The sequence below is a fragment of the Chenopodium album genome, chromosome 12 (assembly GCF_948465745.1).
Source record: "Chenopodium album chromosome 12, dcCheAlbu1.1, whole genome shotgun sequence".
Lineage (NCBI taxonomy): Eukaryota > Viridiplantae > Streptophyta > Magnoliopsida > Caryophyllales > Amaranthaceae > Chenopodium > Chenopodium album.
The window spans coordinates 4,029,128-4,047,156 of NC_137845.1; the positions used below are offsets into that span (position 1 = coordinate 4,029,128).

The 18,029-nt window shown below is 34.7% G+C and overlaps 4 protein-coding genes across 5 annotated transcripts; 3 read left to right on the plus strand and 1 right to left on the minus strand.

Annotated features, from left to right (window-relative positions):
• Positions 1-486: 486 nt before the first annotated feature.
• On the plus strand, positions 487-11,425 carry LOC145570090 (SMR domain-containing protein At5g58720-like). Its single transcript, XM_081629083.1, has 12 exons — positions 487-593; positions 1,743-2,315; positions 3,407-3,432; positions 5,394-5,513; positions 6,377-6,471; positions 6,808-7,052; positions 8,086-8,162; positions 9,020-9,076; positions 9,800-9,867; positions 9,963-10,069; positions 10,163-10,233; positions 11,059-11,425. Exons 2-12 carry the CDS (start codon positions 1,745-1,747, stop codon positions 11,185-11,187), a joined length of 1,566 nt encoding a protein of 521 aa, XP_081485209.1. The 5' UTR covers positions 487-593; positions 1,743-1,744; the 3' UTR covers positions 11,188-11,425.
• A 667-nt stretch (positions 11,426-12,092) lies between these two features.
• On the plus strand, positions 12,093-12,500 carry LOC145570690 (protein ELF4-LIKE 1-like). Its single transcript, XM_081629848.1, has one exon. The coding sequence runs from the start codon at positions 12,093-12,095 to the stop codon at positions 12,498-12,500; it is 408 nt and encodes a 135-aa protein (XP_081485974.1).
• Positions 12,501-12,746: 246 nt separating this feature from the next.
• Positions 12,747-15,849, minus strand: LOC145571677 (peptidyl-prolyl cis-trans isomerase CYP20-1-like). 2 transcript variants are annotated; one of them, XM_081630704.1, is made up of 7 exons: positions 15,728-15,849; positions 15,454-15,535; positions 15,075-15,122; positions 14,926-14,949; positions 14,411-14,593; positions 14,194-14,269; positions 12,747-13,154 (listed from the first exon to the last, which is right to left on the minus strand). In XM_081630704.1, exons 1-7 carry the CDS (start codon positions 15,800-15,802, stop codon positions 13,016-13,018), a joined length of 627 nt encoding a protein of 208 aa, XP_081486830.1. In that variant the 5' UTR covers positions 15,803-15,849; the 3' UTR covers positions 12,747-13,015. The 2 variants fall into 2 exon arrangements, with proteins under 2 accessions (XP_081486830.1, XP_081486831.1); XM_081630705.1 differs by lacking the exon at positions 14,926-14,949.
• Positions 15,850-16,083: 234 nt separating this feature from the next.
• LOC145571678 (uncharacterized) lies at positions 16,084-17,936 on the plus strand. The gene has a single exon (XM_081630706.1). The coding sequence runs from the start codon at positions 16,276-16,278 to the stop codon at positions 17,794-17,796; it is 1,521 nt and encodes a 506-aa protein (XP_081486832.1). The 5' UTR covers positions 16,084-16,275; the 3' UTR covers positions 17,797-17,936.
• The last annotated feature ends 93 nt before the right edge of the window (positions 17,937-18,029 follow it).

The following is an 18,029-nucleotide window of genomic DNA, read 5'->3' on the forward strand; positions in this document are numbered from 1 at the left end:
GTGGGCTGGTAGTGGTCTGGTGGTGGGGGTGATAGTCGGTTCGACGATGGGGCTAGTAGTAGGTTCGGCGGTGGGCTGGTAGCTGGCCTGGCGGTGGCAGCCACCGTCGGTTGATGGCTGATTTTTTTTTTTTTTTTTTTAATTTTATTATTTTTTAAAAATTTACCCAATAATATGGTGACACGTGTACATGGTAGGCACCACTAACAGATTTATGGACGGAATCCGTTAGTTGGAGGTGATTGGTGGTAAAAATAACCTTTTATTTTTTTATGTGGTGGTAAAATAAATTTTTTTTTTATGCAGGTGGTAAAAGCAAATAAGTCATTTTTTAGAGGCGGTAAAAAGTCAAAATTTTCTAAATTTTAATAATAGGTTAATGACAACAGTAACATGAATAGACTAAATTGCACCCCACTCATTAACTCTCCATCCAAGGCTTCAATTGCCAATATAAAAGACAAAATTTTGATCATTCATCTTCTTTATCCCCTCTAAGCTAATTCTCTCCTATGTCTCTGTAAAACCTCTAATTGACGCACGATTGAAGCAAAATTCTTGGAAATTTAGCGCTACTTGGTTGATTGGAAAAGGTTAGTATTGTTTCGTACTTTGAATTTTGTGTTTTTCGATTTAAATTGTTAGCTTTTGTTGATGGATGCATTTGGGTTTAATTTGATTTGTTGGTAGATTTTTCCATTTAAATTTGCACGGATTTTACGTTTGATTATGCTGATTTGCGTCTGATTATGCTTGTTTGCTTAATCTGTGTTTGTTTTCATTTATAATTCGATTTTGGTGTTTGAGTTTCTATGGTTAAGTGTCATTGATAGTTGGTCCTAGATTTAATTATGTGTTCTTAAGTAATTGTGGTTTTGATTTGTTATTAAATTCCATATTTGATTATGCCGAATGGGTGATAATCCAATTTTACTATTTGGTAAGCGAAGTAGATGTGACAGTAGATATTGATGTCACTAACCTATTATTAATGTTTACACAACAGATTAATTACGGTAATTAATTTGTACAAAGTACAGGTGTGCCGCAACTAATTATAATTAGAGCAGGTGTATCATTGATAAAAGGCAAAATCAGGAGGTGTACCAATAAATAGGAAAAATATGTTTTATGATTGAAGATAATCAAGATATGCATCAATCAATTAAGGGCAAAAAAGATATTTTATCTAATTATTTATAGGAGTGAAAAAAATAAAGGTTTTTATTATGGTTAAAGAGTCCTTAATCCAACGTATTTGGTCATGTTTATTTTTAAGTTTAGATAACACCGTTTAAGCCACAATTTAGCATAAAAGTAGAATTTTGATCAAAAATCTACTTTTTAATTGACATTCTCTTCTTCTCCCCCAAAAAGCATATTAAGCCCCCTTCAATAATGGCAGCCAACCGTCACCAACAATTTTTGGAATCCATCAAATATTTTGCTGTTCTTTCTAATTTCCCACAAATCGATTTTTCAATTAGGGTTCCCTCATTTTCCATTCCACTTTCCTCTGCTGAATTGCTTCCTCGTTAGCCTTGCAATTTTTGTTTCAATTTTTCTGGGTTTTCGATTTTTCCCCCAATTGATAGTTTTTCATCGGGGGCAAAACCCTAATTTTTTAAAAAATTCTGTTGTTGAATTCGAGTTTGATTTTGTTTTTTTCAATTGTTTTGATTTTGTCGACGAATCCTAAAACCTAAGTTCAGCACAGTTAAATTAATCTTCGTTTTGAATAGAGATGAAGCAATCGAAGAGGAAGAAGAGAAGAGCGCAGCCTTCAAAGCAGCAAAGTAGCAGTATTACTGGAAATACGAAAAAAATGAATGCTGAAAGTGAGGAAGAAAAGATCATAGTTAGTTTGATGGAAGCATTTTCATTGACTTCTGTTGAAGAAGCTGAATCAGCTTATAAGGAAGCTAATGGTGATCCAAACAAAGCTGCTGAAATTCTATGTAGTTTACCAGAAAGTTCTGAGGTTTTTCAAGGTAGTTGTTCTAGTTCATCTCTAAGTTTTGGATTGGATTCGAATTCGAATTCGTCCGAGGGTCTACCGGAACCGAGCAGTTTTTCTGATAGCACTAGGACTAGGAGTTCTAGGGGGAGTAGAGGAAAAAATATGGTGGCTATTACAGGAACGGTTTCGGCGGTTCTCGGGAAGGATTATGTATCCTCGAGCTCGAGAAAGGATCTTGTCAAGGAAAAAGGATTGGGTGGTGCCAAGGCTAATATGGAGGAGGCAGAGCAATTTCTCTGCTCTATGCTCGGAGACGAATGTGAACTCAACATGGGTGTTGTTAGAGATGTGCTATGTGAGTCTTCTGTACTTTGTTCTGCTTAATTTATGCTATATGCTGATATTGTTTGCTCAACTGTTAAAACTTGTTTTTCGGAATTGTTGGTCTGATTGTCCGTTCTTTTATGCTTAATCTATGCTATTTGCTGATAGTGTTTGCTGGATTTGTTGGTCTGATTGTGAGTAAAATTACTGTTAGATTACGAATGTTAAACGTGGACATTAGCTCTTATAAGTGAATTGTCTATCATGAGCTACAGACTTATTGACCATGATCATCTAGTAGGGATTGAGGGGGGATTTTAGATGATTGCTTTTTGCAGTTTTCCCCCTTGCCTGGGATGTTGTGTTACATACATGTGTATTCCTGTTATGAACTATTAGTTGAACTTGTTGGGAATCTATAAATAACAGAAGAAAATCTGTATGTACATGTGAAATGAACTAGGCCACAAGGAGCAGATTAAAGGGGGTTTTCTTTGCCAAATATTCCTTAGGGCATCATTATGCTTGATGGTTTACAAAAATTGTGGGGATCACTCAACAATATTAACAACATATGCTTTGTTGATCATGTCACTCTTTTACCTTTCTTAAAGTTGGAATTTGAACTTTTGAAGGGACATAATATCCACTTATGTTGCAGATTTTCTTGTCCGTGTAGGTCATCAAGGCTCTCAAAATAAGAGTCTTTTTGGATCACGTTTCTTTGTTCTATATTGTTTATTTTGGTTCTTTGGGAAAGGATGTGAGTTAACTAATTGTTGGGCACGGGGTCAAAATTGGGTAGTTTTTTTTTTTTGTTAAATAAATTTTTTATTTTTGATTTATATATTTTGTTATATTGCATGCCTAAATAATGAAAGTATGAAAGGTAGCCTCCATCATTTTAAAATTAACCTTACTTTTTGATGACTATCTATTCTATTCCGTTTTGTTTTCACTTTATTCTCTCTTCATCAATTGTTATGAATATGGGGCATGGCTTTTGTGATGTCAAGCTTGATTGCTTATCCTCATGCCTTCACCTTTTGGGCATCTTAAATAAATATCCTTGTGGATAGTGGCCACCTTATACTGAAAGAGTTGTGTATTTTGTTATTGCAGGTAATTGTGGGTTTGATGTTGAGAAGGTATCCTTAGCATCTTAATTTAGAATACTTTCAGTTATCTTTGGCTTTTTTTTTTTCCAGCTGTTTTTTAATTGCATTTATTTGCATGCTGAGTGCCTTATAATTGCCTTTGTAGTTTGTGTTGGTTCAATCAATTAGAAAATCTGGATAAAATCAAGAACAAAATTTTTTTCTTCGCTATTTTGTTGATTAAACTTGAAGTTTAAACCTATCAATCTGGCATTTTTTATGACCCTATTTAAAATCCCATTTACATGTTGACCTACTCAAATCTAACTGTGTCCTGGGGTTTGTCCAGCACACTCCCTGCATTGCACTATTGCAGTAACAATGTTTCTAGTATTGACTGAATTTCCTGGTCTCTGTATGAGTTCCAGTGCCTGTTTGTAGTCTGAGAATGTGAAACAGCTGGTCCACTTCTGCTGAACTGTTTACTGTAAAGTTTCCGTTGTTGCAATCAGTTCATGTTCAAATGGTTCACCTGAAAATGTAGCATCAACATTGTTTTTAGGATAGGGTTTGGTGGGGAGTAAAGTACCAATCCTTATAGAAGAGATGCTTTTGGCAGTTAGTGTCTCGGGGTTTCATCTTTTTCAGAGTTCAGATATGCCAGATGGTTAACATGAAGATGGCATTCCAAGGGACATTGCCCATGACAGATCTGGTGTTGGTGAAGTTGATTCTGAACCAAGATTTAAAGTCTTGGGTGGATGTAGGGATTTATCTATAACTTTTAGATGTCAATAGGCCTAGGCAAGTCTGAATACACTTTCAGAAAGTGTATGAATCAGATTGGGTTATATTTGAGCCTTGGGTTCCTATTAACCAATAACTTTCAAAGGAAGAACCTAATGTTAGAGTGACTTGGGGATTCCTTATCTTATCCCAAATAGTGCCATTTTTATGATTTAGCTGGTCAAGTAAATGTTAAGGCTGTAGTTTGAGAATTAAAAATTGTTCCAAAATTTACTCTGATAGTAACCTATACTCTCCTTGAATTTATTTTACATATTCTTCCTGTTCCTGAGGTTTTCATGAATTTGGAACCCCAATTCCCCATAAGGTCTTGCACATTGTGGTGGTGGTTGAGGACTTTGAGGAGGGAAGCAACTGATCAGTTAAAGTCTTGAAATCTAACAGGTCCTATAAGGGTTTTGTAAGGTTTTCATTCCCTAGCATTTATTATGCCATATATTAATGGAAGTTATATTTTCCACCTTCTAGGATAAATAAACTCTTTATATAGAGGTATGTTCCAACTCAATACTTTTGAGGGTGTAATGCATTTGATGTTGCTGACAGTGAACACAGCCTTATATCCCGCTGACTTTTTGTACTACCTTCTGAACATATGTATCTAGATTTTGCTCATATTCAATTTGATTATCTAATTTACTGGAGAAATGTACGCATACTTGTTGTTGATCAACCACCCCCCCCCCCCCCCCCCCCCTCTCTCCCACCCTTTACTACTAATATGATGGAACATATTGGTACTACCTTGAGAACTAAGTTCTGAAATAAAAAAACTCAACATATCTCTCTTTTGTTAGAAAAGAACATGGATCTTATCAGGTTTTTTGTTAACTGTTTTTGTTCATAGTAGCAAAATACATATATACCAACACACATCAATCGATTGACCTAGTGTGGATATTTATTTTATACCTTTCTGATGTAATATTTATAAATCTAATATTCTTCTGACCTGTGATGAAATAGCATTATACAGAGTAGCAGTAGATAGAATTATGTGAACATGAATAAATTCTAAGTCCATTTTAACTGTTATCAAAATTTTGATAGCAACTGAGATTTGAATCCCTGGTTATGTGTTTTTCTCCAAGTTCAACAAATAATCTAAACTGAAATTTGTTTCTATACAAAGAGAGGGAGTATCATTTTAGCTTTATAACATGTTGGTTTGCAGCTTGTTCAATAAAATTTTGAATCTTTTGCAGGCACTGGAGGTGCTGCTTGATCTATCTGCACCTTTTTGTGAATCATCTGGCAGTGATAAATCTTCTAGCTCTAGTTCAAGCAGTGCCGAATATTCAAGAAATTTAGATTGTATTGATGGTGTGAGTGATTTTACCTTATATCTTCATTTTGTGGTTGAAGCATCATGCCTGCTTGTCTGATTATTTGCTTGCTTTCTTTCTTTTTCTTTTCTTTTTTTTTTCTTCTTCTTTGTACTGAATGATTATTGGGTACTGAAGCATCTCTACATTTAAAACGAATTCTGATATTAGTCTATTTGCTTGCATGTGGGATCTTTCTACAAAGAACAGTGTGCTGTCTCTTTTGCTGTTTACTCCCTTCTCTGTATCTCTTGCAAAATGATTTTATTTTATGCCTTTGGGAAACAATATCCTGCAAGTGTTGAGTGGTAAAGATTAATTTTATTGACCTTTGCAGAGCCCAATTAAGGTTTTAGGTATTCCATATACAAGGTGGTCTTATTTTTTCCTTTTTGTCAAAATTTACAAGAACTGCTCATTATATTTTCTGCTTGAGCAGGATCTGGGGAGTTCTAGACATAAATGCAGCTTTGCCTCCTTTTACCTGTCACAAACTAACAAACTAATAGAGACAGCAATATTGAAATGCCTCAATTGGTCTTTAGAGTTGAATATAGTTTGTGTGTGTGTGTGTGTGTGTTTTTTTTTAAGTAAAGCTGGAATAAATGAGTTATTATTCATACTTTTCCAAGTACTTTCCTACCTGTATTTTGGCATGAGCCAGTCTGGTTTAGTGTTCAACTAATATCCTATAGACCTATACATGTTGCCTTGTTTGCGAATTCTATGTTTGTAATTTTTTATGTTTGCAAACTCCATGTTTGTGAATTGTGATAAGCCCTATTCGGCTATTCATTTTTCCTTTAACTCAGTAAGTGCACTCTGATAAATACTAATATGTTTTGTTTGCTCGTCTGAAATAGTTTTGGCAACTGACTGATAGGGGATCTGATTCAAATTCTTATTCCTCTGAAGGTGACTTCCAGGATAATTTACGGCTCCTTGATTTTAATGGCAGGTATATATTTCTCTCCTTGTTGATTACCACCTAAAAGGCCATCAAATAATTATGGGGTAGTGGCTCCTTTGTGATGTATTGGCTCTGTTAGATACTTAGATGGCAGGGTTGGTGGTCCCTTTTCTCCTTATCTATGGAAATGTTCAGTATGACAAAGTTGTATATAAGTTTGTGATTTGATATGAATGCTATCTTGTTTAAATTTATGTACTTTTCATCATTCTATATTCCTAATTATTCTATATCTGCTGGTTTATTCTTTTCTATTTGTCTTCGTGTCTGAACTATTCTTTATTTGCAAGGTTATCTGATTAAAATGATCTTTTATGACCTCAGGAGTTATGCAGAAGCTCTTGCCTGTTCTGATCATTCAAGTAATCCAGCTGCAGAAAGTTTGAGATCTGATGGACCTGAGCTACCACGACAAGTTTTAGAATCATTGTTTCATATTCCTAAGAATTCAGAGCAAGATCCATCTACCATGAACTGGAGGAATGTTGCGAAACAAATGGAGTCTTTTGCACAGAAGCGAGTTCAACTTGGTCCTTCTAGCTTTATTGCACGAGAATTGAACACCCAAGGTATATAAATTGCTACCTATCTGGCATTTCATTTTATGAAGACTAGAATACTTAGCAAGTTAGCAGTTATCCTTTTGGTTGGGGGTGGGGGTGGGGGGGGGGGGGGGGGGGGGGGCGGATGTGGTGGACTGGGGGTAATGGACCTAATGGTCAAATCTTCTCGTTACTGATTTCGCTGTTCATTTTTTACAATTGTTTATGCTCTTGGGGGCTATATATTCTTCTGTTCTTCTGCCTGGCAGGAGTGAGTATGTTCATTCTAAGTATTGTTTAAGCAAAGGGTTTCTTGGTATTTCTTCACATCTTGTTTCCTTGTGATTCTTGAATCAGTCCCAAACTTCATGAGATAGATAGGTAGACATTTTGATGTAAATGGAGCTCGACCTACATGTGTTTGTCAACCATCTTGTTGTATGACTTCATAATTCTTGGTGACACCCTTATAGTTTATAATATGATTGTAATTTTGTAACTATAATTCTCTCTTAATGTTCTTTCATATAAACCTTGGTTTTTGTATACTTGTGAATGCAGCATTGTATTCTTAAAACAGTGGATTGATTCTATGCAATGGATATCATCTTAGTTTGTGTCCTTTGTGAAGTAATTTAGACCCTCTGTTGTCTTCATATTTCATTATCTATTTTCTAAGAAAAATATCTCTCTTGTATTAGCCTCTGTACGTAATTTTTTCTGTGATTGATCAATCCAATTATCTTCAATTTTATAATGATCTATGTATATTTGCCTATTTCCTGAAAGTCAATTATTTACCCCATTTGTGACATTTTCAGTTTTTTTAATAGTTTTTGCATACTTACATTTTCCTGTGGTTGGTGTGTGTTGCATGATCAATCCAATAGTTTTTGCATAATTGTTAGTTTACCTTTTCTAGAATGTCTGAAGTTTGATTTGTGCTGCTTGATTCATTTACAGTATATTGTCTATTCTTTTACCTTAATGTATTGATCACTGCTTTGAATTTTGTATTTACTGATTTTACTTTTGGGTTGTGTCTAATTTATCTGCTCAGCTAAAGGAGCTGAATATCTGGTGTTTAGGGAAACAGCACGACAGGAATGGGATAAAATGAAAACCTGTTACCAAAAGGTTTATATTCTTAATGAACTATTCTTCTTTTGCTTAATCTTTTATTGTATTGGGACTTTGGGAAGGATAAAATGATTTGTAGATTAATTTTTTTAGTTGATCATGTATTCGTATGTTAACAACGAGAATTCAATAGCTGTTTGAAAATTGTTGATAAAAATAAAGCACTTGAAAATCATTTTTTTTTAATTTTGTTTTTTGTTTTTTTGTTTTTTTTGTTTTATTTTTTTTCCCCTTACAAATAGAGACAAATCATTGCCTTATTGTGGGCTGCTAACCTGGTGCCTAAACCTTGTAGGACCAACCAAAGTAAAAATCCATGCATTTTTCTATATGCTTCACTTAAAAAAAAAAAAAAAAAAAAAAAAAAGGAAGTCTTGAAGGTACCTATTATATACAGCAACACTTTTGGAAAACAATTTTCTTTTTTTTTTTTGGGCAAATAATTACCTTATAAGATTTCTTCTCTTTTTTTTTTTCCTTCTCTAATTGGTAGTACTTTTAAGCCATAATTTAATGTAGTTTTATATTCGTTTCTTCATTATTTTGTCAACCAAGGACAATATAATGATGATTACTGGCCTTTGTGGGCAAATAAAACTCATAGGATGATCAGTGGTGGGCCAAGCTATGTCATTCTTTAAACATAATACTTTTAGGTTGTTTTTGACATATTCTCAAAAGTTGTTTGCAAATAGGGTACAGTAGTTGCGGTAGTTTTTCTGTAATCGTGTTATACTTGACAAATTTACCTTTTAATTTATAAGAAACCCTTTTTAAAGAAGTATATATTGTTAGATCCACCTTTTGTTGAGTTGTTTTCACCGAATCACTTACTAATGAGGCATTATATGCAGGCTGCTGCTGCATATTCCAATGGTGAAAAGAACTATGCTTCTTACATGTCAGAGCAGGTACCTTCTTACCGCTTAGCTCTCAGCGCCCCCACCCCTCTCTATTTCTCTCTCTACCCCTTGTGTCATATTGCCCAGATGGTCTGGGATCATGTACTGCCCATGGCCAATAGTTGGGAGAATAAAACTGGCCAATAGATGGGAATTTAGTTTTCCTTCAACTATATAATTAAAAAATAAAATACTTCTTCCGTTCACATTTAGTTGCAACAGTTTGATCAAAAGTGTTTGAGCTTTCTAGTTGAACTGTTGCAACTAATAATGAACAGAGGAAGTAATAAACTTGATACAATGTTACTTTACTTGGGGATACTTTTGGAGTTTTAAGTCTTTCAATTGCTTTTTTAAAAAAATTACTATTTGAATTTGTGTATAGTACTCTATGAGTGACTGACTGCCCTTTTATCTAAGAAATCTGAGCTTTGCTTGCCCTTAATGTGTACTTATCTCTCCTCATTTTGCGTTTTGAGGTCCCTTTGGTGTGGGTGCATCTTATTCTGATTATGTTTTCAAATAGATTTATTTATTATTTTTCTTTTTCATTTTCTTTGCAATCCCCTATTACATTCTAAGCTAGTAACTATGGTCTTGAATATCAAACTTCTGTACTTAATACCTTTGTGTAGGAGTGGAGCTTCTTATCTCTGTCTAAGCTAGTAAATTTCCGTTTTATGATATATATTTTTTTCCTTAGATCTTGACACTACTTTTTATTTTTGTTAGGGTAAATTGTGCAGTAAAATGGCTCGAGAAGCAGATGAAAAAGCAAGCATGCAAATTTTTAAGGCCAGGTTGCTTCATTAATGGCCATGCAATATAAGAGTTATGATATTTTTTGTTTGCTTCTTTTCACATCTCAAGAGTTGAGGCAATGTTATTTTTGCAGGAATAAGGGAATAGAAAATGTTTTGACAATTGATTTGCATGGGCAACATGTTAAGCCAGCTATGAGGCTTGTAAAGCTTCATCTTCTATTTGGAACATACATATCTTGTGAGCAGTTTTTTTCTACATTTACTTTTTATTGGGGTTACTACATTTGCCTTAATAGTTCTCTTACTTTTGTTTATACAATTTCTGCTTTAGCTGTGCAATATATCCGGATAATTACAGGATGTGGGTCAAGTGGTTTTGGAAAGTCAATGCTGAAACAATCGGTATGCACTCACAGCTTCTTAGCTATTGTTTATAAGTTCAATCCATTTATCAGCTCCTTGTAAACATATAACATAATGAAGGTTTTACGTCTTTAGGGGCAGATGTTAGAAAGATAGGTAAGGTATTAAAAGATATAATGCTCTATTATCCTCAAATAGATAAATAAAGAAATATATATTGCTCTATTAGTGACTAGAATTGGGAAGTACTTTTCCATTACATTCTTCATTCTTTCTGTTCTGGAGCTTTTTTTGAAGTGAAGGGTTGTAGATAGTGTGTGTTGTTGCTAATTGGTTGCTTATATGGCCCGAGCTATTGCTGACCACTCTTAGAAAAATTGATGAGCTTTCTTGATTTTGCTGTAGTTGTATGCTTGTATCCACTGGATTTTTTTGAAGTTACGGAATTAGTTATTAAGTTTAGGTACTTGGTTTCAAAAAAAAAAAAAAAAAAAAAAAAAAAAAGTTTAGGTACTTGACTTGCTGCTTGTAGAATGAGGGGTGACAATCTAGTGGCCTTTTGGTACCAGTGCTGGTCCTTATGAAACTGTTATACCCCCTTCTCAGACATCCATCATTTGCTTTTCGTTCTCTTGGTTTTGAAAGATCAAGCTATTGTATCTATTATGTGCTCTTGCCTGAAGTTTGGGCTAGTGAAAATTCATGTATGGGAGTATCTCAAGCTCATGTAAGATGTTTTGTTTTCTCTTACAGAAGCAATGTGAACTTTTTTAGGTGTTGAATTTTCAAGTGATACTATATCATTTTTTGTTTGCAAAATTTTTCCCTTTGCGATGCTTCAATTGGAAATTGATATGAATGCAGGTGGTTAACCTTCTCAAGAACGAAAGAATTGAGTGGAAGGAAGAGAACCATGGTACAGTGCTTATTAGACTTGATGGACCAAGAGAGTTCAGTTTTCTGGATTCTGGAAGTGACAGTGAGTCTGATTAGATTACTAGAGCAGATTTGTATAAATTAATTGTAGCTTGTTGCTAGAATCTATAGAGGATGGACTCACCTGGCAAATGCTAGATGTGAGATAGAACATGTATTTATCATATGGGATGGCAGGAAAATAGAGGAATTTCTTACAACACACTTCAGACATTAAGGGATTTATTTTCCAGCTATCCAGCTTTTGTAATTCTTGTACAAATTCATTTGGTTAATGATAATACATTATGGAATCTGTCGATTGCTGTCAATTTTCTATATTTTGTTATGTGTCTGGTGTATATAGATTTTGTTGAGTTCACCTGCCTATCATAAACCTGAACATATGTGCACCTAGGCAGAGAGGTGCGTGCACCGTGCTGTGTGCATTTTATGCTGGCATCAGAGTGTGAGACATGCTGCTGCTGGGGTACAACAGTATAAGGACACAGACCTCACTTTTGTGATTATTTAGCACACGCATTAATTCCCTCTATTAATTTTCAAAGGAAAACATTCCCTCAATGTCTAACTTCTTCCATTCCTTTTTGTTTTTTACATTTGAATTTTTTTTTTTTTTTTTTTTGAGTGAAAATTGGCCAAAACGTAAGAAACAAAACGGTTGGAGTATATTGTTAAGCCATTTTATTTTGTCAAAGTCAATGACAGCACAGTTTTGTTCATCCCAGGTTAGACGAAGATACGAATATGTATTCCGTACGTATTTTCTTTCAAAAATACCAGCAAAAGTTCGAAAACTGCCCAAAAAGACAAATTAAAAATTATTAAATACAATCCCGCCAATTTGAAGATGACAAAAATGATTTGTTTAAAAAAATATCCAGGTCCATTGTCCATTTTCGCCAAGTTTATCGAGAAAATTTCACATTTTCTGCAAAACTTATTAGTCAGAGGATTCAATCATGGAAACCTTAAAGAGGAACGATAATCATCCTTTCAATTTGAGATCTGATGACCATGATCTTCGCCAGAAAACTGAATTTTCCAGCGATGGAGGTGGTGATGACTTTGATATCGAGCTAAGGAAGATGCTCAACAGCGGATTAGAGCAAGTGCAATCGGTTTTGGATCAAAATATGGCGTTGATTCAGCAAGTGAATCAAAATCAACAGTCGAAGAATCCAGCTAATTTGGTGAAAAATGTTGCTTTGATTTGTGAAATCAATGGAAATATTTCTAAGGTTTTGTCAATTTACTCTGATCTTTCGGTTGAGTTCACTAAGTTGGTTCGTCAGCACAAATTCATATTGAAGAATCACGGTTATGGTGTGAAGGAGGTGGCGGATGCTGTTACAGAGAGTAATGAATAACAAAGTGCTGAAATTTCTGGAGTAATAATCATCTACTTTTATCAAAGTAATCTTTTTGTTAGTTAAGTTTAAGTTAGAAGCTTAAAAGAGTGGAGTAATTTGGTGCTGAAAACAGAGTAAATATGTTTGAGATGTATATTTATTTAGGATAAAAGTATTTGAATTTATTTGTTATTATCTGAGTTAAATTAAAACATTGTATGTTGTCATCCTTCCTGAAATGTCAGCTGCAAGGATTTTTGTTACTTTCTGATTGTCGAATGTTTCATGCTTCCACTATTCATCATAAGCTTTCACTTTGCTTTCAAATCTTCTTTTGTAAAGAAGCAAAATTATAAAGCAATGTTTACATGGAGATGAAAAAAAAAAAAGGCAATTTTAGCACTATGAAAGTGTCCAACATCTAAGATAGAAACTGAAGCGCAAAGTCAGCACATTCCACCAGTGTAAAGTGCCTATGGTTTTTCCTAATTCATCTCTGTTCAGGGATGGAATTTGGAAATGTTGAAAAGAGATTACAGAGGAATTTCCCCACTGTCGGCGATAACAACCTTGCTTTTAGGAGTACCATCCTGTCTTCCCTCAGCTTCCATCTTGTAAACGACATCCATTCCGGAAAGCACCTTGCCAAATACAACATGCCTGCCATCCAACCTGCAATTCATACAAATAATTTAATCAACAAACAAAAGAAATGGAAAATTTACTTCACTTGTGGACATGTTTGCAACTATAATATATAAGAAAGGTTGGAGCTTCATTAACTGTAAATAATAAATCGAAGCTGTACATCTCAACAAAAGAACAGAAATTTCATTAGCTTAGGCTTCCTAATCCAACAAAAACAAGGATGAAAATTCCATTAGCTCTTGCGCTGCACTTCAATGCATAAAGGTGACTATACAACAGCAGGGAGTAAGGGTTGGGTTGGTTCGAGTTGGAAGGGCATTCCTATAACAGAAATACTAGTTTTTCCATTTTCCTCTTGTTCTTGATTGGTTTATAATTTCTATCTTTCTTGCATGAAAGTGACTTGATACAGCAATAGGGGAGCAAGGGTCAGATTGGTTGAATAGCAGAATATTAACTTTCCATTTTCCTCTGGTTCATAAAGGGGTTACTAATTTCTTTGGCTACAAAATAGATTCTAAGGATTAAACAATTTCCTTATTTAGGGAAATTACCCAGCATTTCCTTCCCTATTTATCCCTTTCTTTTTGTCCCCTCATCTTTTCTACTTTTCTATTGCCTCAAACTTTTCTTGCAGATGAAATCTGGCAATAAAATTCAGTTCAAAATGTTATCTTTTCAATACGCAGCCAACTGACAAATAGAAAGTGACATGCATTGGCAATACCTTTACTTTCACTTGTTATGTAGGGGAATTGGGAAGACTACTTGGCAAGATCAAAGATGAGGGATAATTGAAGTATTGAGCCAGGGACGTTCTAGTATAGGGGAGTAAAGCACAAATCATTAATTCAAAACATAACTAGTATACCCATTTCTGAAGAACTTTTTTTAGTGAAATGTCTGTCCTAGTCCTGTGATCTCAGGTACCTCCAATAGTCCAATTCTCTAATACTTAGTACATAATTTATCCATCAATTTTAATCACAAAAGCCCTCTACACTGCCAAATCAGATATAAAGGCAACAAAGTACTTTTTCTTTTAAATGCAAGTTTTACTAACCAGCTAGTTGTTACGGTTGTGATGAAAAACTGGGAACCATTGGTGTTTTTACCAGCATTTGCCATAGATAGAAGACCTGCACATACATCAAGGATAAAATTAGTTTAAAAGTTTTGAACAGAATATACATCGGATCCATATCATCATGCAGAAAAATTTCATGAATAAACTTAAATTTGAGAAATCACAAGATTTCCAATAATTTACACCAATATACCTGGTCCAGTATGCTTTAGCTTAAAGTTTTCATCGGCAAACTTCTCTCCGTAGATTGATTCACCACCTCTTCCATCTCCAAGAGTGAAATCACCTCCCTGGATCATGAAACTGGGAATAATCCTGTGAAATGTGCTTCCTTTGTAGTGTAGGGGTTTTCCAGATTTCCCAATACCTTTCTCTCCTAAAATAGCACACATAGTCACAGAACCATTATCAAATATGCGCATCAGGAACAAAGCAGAATTACTCCTTGAACTATTATCAACCAACATTTCGTTACAGCAGCCAAATAGCATTTACTACCAATTCACATTAGTATTTTAGTACACTGACATCTTACATCACCTAATATTTTGTCATATACTTGCCACAATTCTCCCATTATTTCCTTCAATACTAAATTTATCATCCTTCGAAATTAAAGCTCAATAATCCATTATAAAACGACGTTAAGTGACACTATTACTAACAGAACATCGGATCTTTGTAAATAATTGAAGGTTAATAACTTACCAGTGCACAATGCTCTGAAGTTTTCTACACAAAAAAAAAAAAAAAAAAAAAAAAAACACACACACACACACACACACAAAAATCAGTAACACATAGAGATCATAAACCAGATAATAAACTGAATCCGGTTAAAAGGTGCAACAATTTACCTACTGTTTTGGGAACTGCCTTGCCAAAGAGACCCATAACAATTCGACCTGAAAACAAATTATAACATTAACAAAACTGCTTAATTAAAAATTTCAGATTTAAATGAAAAGAATAGATGCAAAAAGCGATCTTTTTTCTTTCAATTACTAATATGAAAAAAAAGACTGGAAAATCTACAATTAATTCAAAGAAAATCACATGATCAGAGACATAATTTCACAGTATTTTTTTTTTTTTCCAATTGAATTAATATTGCAATACTAATACATCTATACTATAATCATAAACCAATCTTTTTCTGAAAAAATTCGAACTTTTTAAAAATATAAATCAAATCAATTTAATTAAGAGCATCATATCAATGAGATGAGAAAGTACCAGCAGGTTTTCCATCAATCTCAACATCAAAGAACACTTTGTTTGTCACTTCCTTCAGATCTTCCGATGATTTCTTCTTAGCCTGAATTAATTCCCCCAAAAAATTACAAACTTTGTAATACCAAACAAACTAACCTATATTATTTTAAGATTAATCAAGATGATCCAGAAATTCATATGCCTTAAACCCTAAAAATCAAATTCAATCGATCAAAGGAAAAAACTGCAAAAATTACTAAAAAATAGATCAAATAAAAAAGTTGAAAAATTGTACCTGAATTTGAGTTAGGGTTCCGAAAAGAACAAAACTCCATAGAAGAGCAATGGTGATCGAATTCATTCTTGCCATCTTTCTTCTCTCGCTTTCCTGTGTAATGAACTGACTGTAATTTTCATTTATTTGTGATTTTATTATTTAAATTAAAAAGAAAATGACAAGATCAGCCAATTAAAATATGACACGTGTGCTATTTAGGTGTTTGGACCATTTCTATTGGATGGGAAATTTGACCCGATCCAAGTACTTTAACCCGACCCGAAAGTATTTGTTTTAAATGGAGAAATTATTTTCCCACTTTGAAAATAAAATCAGCAAAAAATTTCCTCTGTTCTCTGTTCATTGGCTGGAAATCGGTGGTACCCACCTTCAATCTTTTGTTGTTCTTAATTCTGTAATTTGAGTGACATTTTTCTGGGTAGATTGAGTATAATTATTTGTAGAAGAAGATTCAAATACAAGTTTTAATGGGGATTTTGGGAATGCAGATAAGGTGTTTGTTGATTTGCTTATGAGAGAAATGAGACTTTTTTTGAAGGTGTAAGATGAAAATTTCAATACCAAAATCACGTTGTTTCTCATCATCATCATTACCATGGATTTCTCCTCTTCACTATCCTAAAACAAACCCAGTAAAGTCAGACCCCCCACCCCCACCCGTGCAAGAGTCATACAAGAAATCGCGGTATATCTCTCATGAACGGGCAATAGACTTGATCAAACGTGAGAATGATCCTCAGCGTGCTTTGGAGATATTCAACAAAGTTTCGGAGCAAAGGGGGTTTAACCACAACAATGCTACTTATGCTACTATCCTTAATAAGCTTGCTAAGGCGAGGAAATTTAATGGCATTGATGCTCTTTTTCGACAAATGATGTATGAACCGGCGTGCAGGTTTCATGAGGGTATTTTTACTAACCTTATGAAGCATTACTCCAAGTGTGGTATGCATGAAAAGGTGGTTGAGATGTTTGATTTGATTCGGCCTTATGTTAGGGATCGGCCTTCACCTAATGCTGTGAGCACTTGTCTTAATCTCCTTGTGGAGTCGAACCAGATGGATTTGGCACGAAAGTTTTTGTTGAATGCCAAGAAAAATCATAGAATGAAGCCAAATACTTGTATTTATAACATCTTGGTCAAGTATCATTGCAGGCATGGGAACCTTGAGTCAGCCATTGAGGTTGTGAAGGAGATGAAGAAAGAAAAAGCATCTTATCCCAATGTGATCACGTATACTACACTGATGGATGGTCTATGTCGGAGTGGAAAACTTAAGGAAGCATTTGATCAATTTGAAGAGATGATCTCCAAGGATCAGATTGTCCCTGATGCCTTAACTTACAATATCCTGATCAATGGTTTCTGCCGAGATGGTAAGGTTGATCAAGCGAAGAAGGTAATAGAGTTCATGAGGAATAATGGATGCGCCCCAAATGTGTTTAATTACTCTGCTCTTGTGAACGGATTATGCAAGGAAGGAAGAATACAGGAAGCCCTGGAAATGTTCGAGGAGATGAAGGCTTTAGGTATAAAGCTTGATACGATTGGCTATACTACTTTGATTAACTTCTTCGGCAGGGAAGGGAGACTTGAGGAAACATTGCTATTGCTCAAGGAAATGAGAGAAGTAGGCTGCAAACCTGATGCTATAACTTACAAAATTGTCATTGAAGCTCTAAGTAGGCAACAGAGGTTCAAGGAAGCTCTTCAGATGCTTGAAATGCTACCTTATGAAGGCGTCTTCTTAGACAAAGCTAGTTACAGAATCACATTGAATGTTCTGTGCAGTGTTGATGAATTAGAAAAGGCTGCCTGGCTATTGAGTTTGATGCTTGGCAGGGGTTTCGTGCCTCATCATGCAACTTCAAATGAACTATTGGTTCGTATGTGTGAGGCTGGACGGGCAGATGATGCTGTTACAGCATTGTCGGAGCTGTTAGAGGCTGGTTTTAGGCCAGAGCCAAACTCATGGTTGCTTATGTTGGAGACAGTTTGTCGGGAGAGAAAGCTCTTGCCTACATTTATACTGCTTGATCAACTTGTTGAAGATGTGAATAACTGAGATGACAACATAATAACATAAACATGGTGCGACCCTCGCTGTAATTTGGATCTAGTCCAATAATTTAGCCTGTCTTTTACATGTTCTAATGTTCTTAAGATACTATCTGATCAGCTATTTTAAGTACCGTCTCATGGACCTTTTAACTCAGTTTCTTGGCAGACAGATGCCGAAATACAAGTATATCAGCCTGATTGGCAAATAATGTCAATCAGGGGGTAGTAATGTCATTT